The sequence below is a fragment of the Sinocyclocheilus rhinocerous genome, unplaced genomic scaffold (assembly GCF_001515625.1).
Source record: "Sinocyclocheilus rhinocerous isolate Xijiao unplaced genomic scaffold, SAMN03320098_v1.1 scaffold1198, whole genome shotgun sequence".
Lineage (NCBI taxonomy): Eukaryota > Metazoa > Chordata > Actinopteri > Cypriniformes > Cyprinidae > Sinocyclocheilus > Sinocyclocheilus rhinocerous.
The window spans coordinates 393000-395876 of NW_015649585.1; the positions used below are offsets into that span (position 1 = coordinate 393000).

The 2877-nt window shown below is 35.5% G+C and overlaps 1 protein-coding gene across 2 annotated transcripts in view; it reads right to left on the reverse strand.

The window, feature by feature from the left end:
* The window catches only part of LOC107710834 (dynamin-1-like protein), a 41040-nt gene that overhangs the window by 10518 nt on the left and 27645 nt on the right, over window positions 1-2877 (reverse strand). For both annotated transcript variants that reach the window (XM_016515686.1, XM_016515685.1), the window contains 2 exons: window positions 1508-1663; window positions 178-267 (listed from right to left, as the gene is read on the reverse strand). In XM_016515686.1, coding sequence (XP_016371172.1) covers window positions 178-267; window positions 1508-1663 — 246 coding nt within the window. The remainder of the gene's footprint in view (window positions 1-177; window positions 268-1507; window positions 1664-2877) is intronic.

Here is a 2877-nt window from a genome sequence, read left to right on the forward strand (position 1 = left end):
TCTAAAAGAGAGTGAAGACTTTGTCCACACGTTTAAGATTATAATTAATAAATGTAATTATTTATACATTTTGGTCTAAGAACAGCCCTTACTCATGAATAAATTACTGTAACACACAGCCTCGAGGCAAGTGTAAGTGGTTGGTGTGACTGTGCAGCTACAGGCATGTGCTCCTACCATCTCATTGGTAATGGGCAGGCGTTTCCTGAGTAAGCTGGTAACCACCTCCACAATCGAGTCATGCAGTTTGGGAAACCGCAAGAGCTCCTTCAGACATAAACGCACACACATACACACAACAGGTCAGCTTTCAATTATTTACAGCATTTTTACACTTCCTGTGTGGAAGCATAATATCCACAGAACACATTTCTGCATCAAAACTGTTCTCCGCTTTCCCTCCAGCACCCATTCTGACATTAAATTTATGCATATAATAAAGGAAACTGAAACTTTTTTTTTAATGTAAAACAAATGTACACAGCGAAGGCAGCAGAACAGAGAAGATAAGAGCAGAATGAGGAGCAGAATCCTAATGCAGGCTGTTCTGAGTCTGTGTGTGTGTGTGTGTGTGTGTGTGTCAATCTGTTGTGCCTGTAAAAAGCTTTCTCTCCTCTTCACATTTCACAAAACGGCACAACCACATTAAAAGAATAGTTCACCCGCGAAAATAAATTTGCTGAAAATGCACTCACCATCAGACCATCCAAGATGTAGATGAGTTTGTTTCCTCATCAGAACAGATTTGAAGAAATTTAGCATTCCATCATTTGTTCACCAGTGGATCCTCTGCAGTGAATGGGTGCCGTCAGAATGAGTCCAAACAGCTGATAAAAACATCACAATAATCCACAAGTAATCCACACCACTCCAGTCCATCAATTAATGTCTTGTGAAGCTTGTGAGAAACAAATGAAGAGTTTTGTTTTTTTTTGGCAAAAATAGATAACTCTGTTTTTATTAATTTTTATAAATCATGTTTTTTTATGTGCTATCGTGTTTTTATTGTGTTAGTTAGCTGTATTTTTTTAGTTATTATTATTTAATCAAAACAACCCAACTGCGGTTTGATTGGTATTAATTGGAATGCAGGATAAAAAAAAACATGATTTTTGAACATTTTTGTTATGTGTTTTTGCAAATGAACTCTTCAAATAGTTTTTTTACTTCAAGCCATTGCTTCCAACTAAAACACAGCTTTTGGCTTTATAAGATGTTAACTGATGGACTGGAGTGGTGTGGATTACTTGTGTTTTATTGTGATGTTTTTTATCAGCTGTTTAGACTCTCATTCTGACGGCACCCATTCACTGCAGAGCATCCATGGGTGAACAAGTGATGTAATGCTACATTTCTGCAAATCATCTACATCATGGATGGACTGAGGGTGAATACCTTTTCAAGAATTCTTTTATTTTTTTGAGTGAACTATTCCTTTAACATCTAACTACACGTTATAATACAAGCGTGGATGTTCTGCATCAAATATTAATAGTCAGTGAAGCACCTGTGTGCTGTAGGCAGAGCAGTGCTGAATGATTCTCTGAAGTTCCTCGTGTACGAGCTCTACACAGCGCAGGCTGGGCTCCTCCAGTCTCTTGATCTGTTTCTTCACCAGCAGCTCAAAACTGACCTCAGGAACAAACAGCGCCGGCCGAGGACCCTACATCCATCACAACAACCAAATACAATAAACCCACATCTAGTTTGCATCTGTTATATAAGTGTTCGAGTGTGTCCACACATTCGGACCAATAAACTTCCAGGGCTTTACAGCTATTCTTGATAATCATAATTTAATAGTGATTGCACTCACAGAGAACCATTTCTACCAGGAGAAATATTTCAGACTTGAAAGAAAGAAATATACACACTACCAGTCAAAAGTCTGGAATAATTAAGCTGTTTTAATTATTAAGTCTTAAATATGTGTAATTTTCAGCACTTATTTAATCAAAAATACAGTAAAAACAGGAATATTGTAAACTATTATTACAATGTAACATAGCTGCTTTCTATTTGAATATATGTTACGATGTAATTTATTCCTGTGATGCAAAGCTGAATTTTCAGCATCATGAAAATGCTGAAAGTGTCTTCAGTGTCACATGATCCTTCAGAAATCATTCTAATATGCTGATTTGCTACTCAGTTATCATCAGTTATTATTGGTATTCAATTATTGATAATGTTTCTTATCAATGTTGAAAATAATGAAATTTTTGTGGAAACCATGATGCATTCTTTCAGGATTTGTTGATAAATTTAAAGTACAAATGAACAGCGTTTATTTTAAATATAAATCTTTTGTAACATTCTAAATGTATTTACTATAACTTTTGATCAATTTAATGCATTAATTTCTTTTTTTGGTAGTGTATTAACAGTTTTCACAAAAAATATTACAATTTACAATTTGTTCAATTACAAAACAGCTCTTTAAAATTGCTATAATATTTTACAATATTACAGTTTTTACTGTATTTTGATCAAATATGTGATCATAAAATACTTCACTCAAAAACATTAAAAACACCTTACCAATACCAAACTTTTGAACAGTAATGTAGTTATACACTACAGAGATTCCCATGCATTTTCAATGACTTTTAAAGGTCCCATATTGTCAAAACTGAAATTTCCTGGCTTTTTTCACGATAACTGAGGTCTAGGGGCTATTTAACTACCATATAAGTTTCAAAACAGTCAGTCCACAGTAAAATGCACACAGCCTGCATAAAGTAGCTGTGATTTTTCACGAACTGTTGTGACTTCCGTAAAAAGTTGACGTCAGAACGACACAGTCACCGCCTTCAGTCACCACCCCGAGCACCGCCCACCGTCCCACTCTCCTTTTGCCAAACCCCCAGACAACAT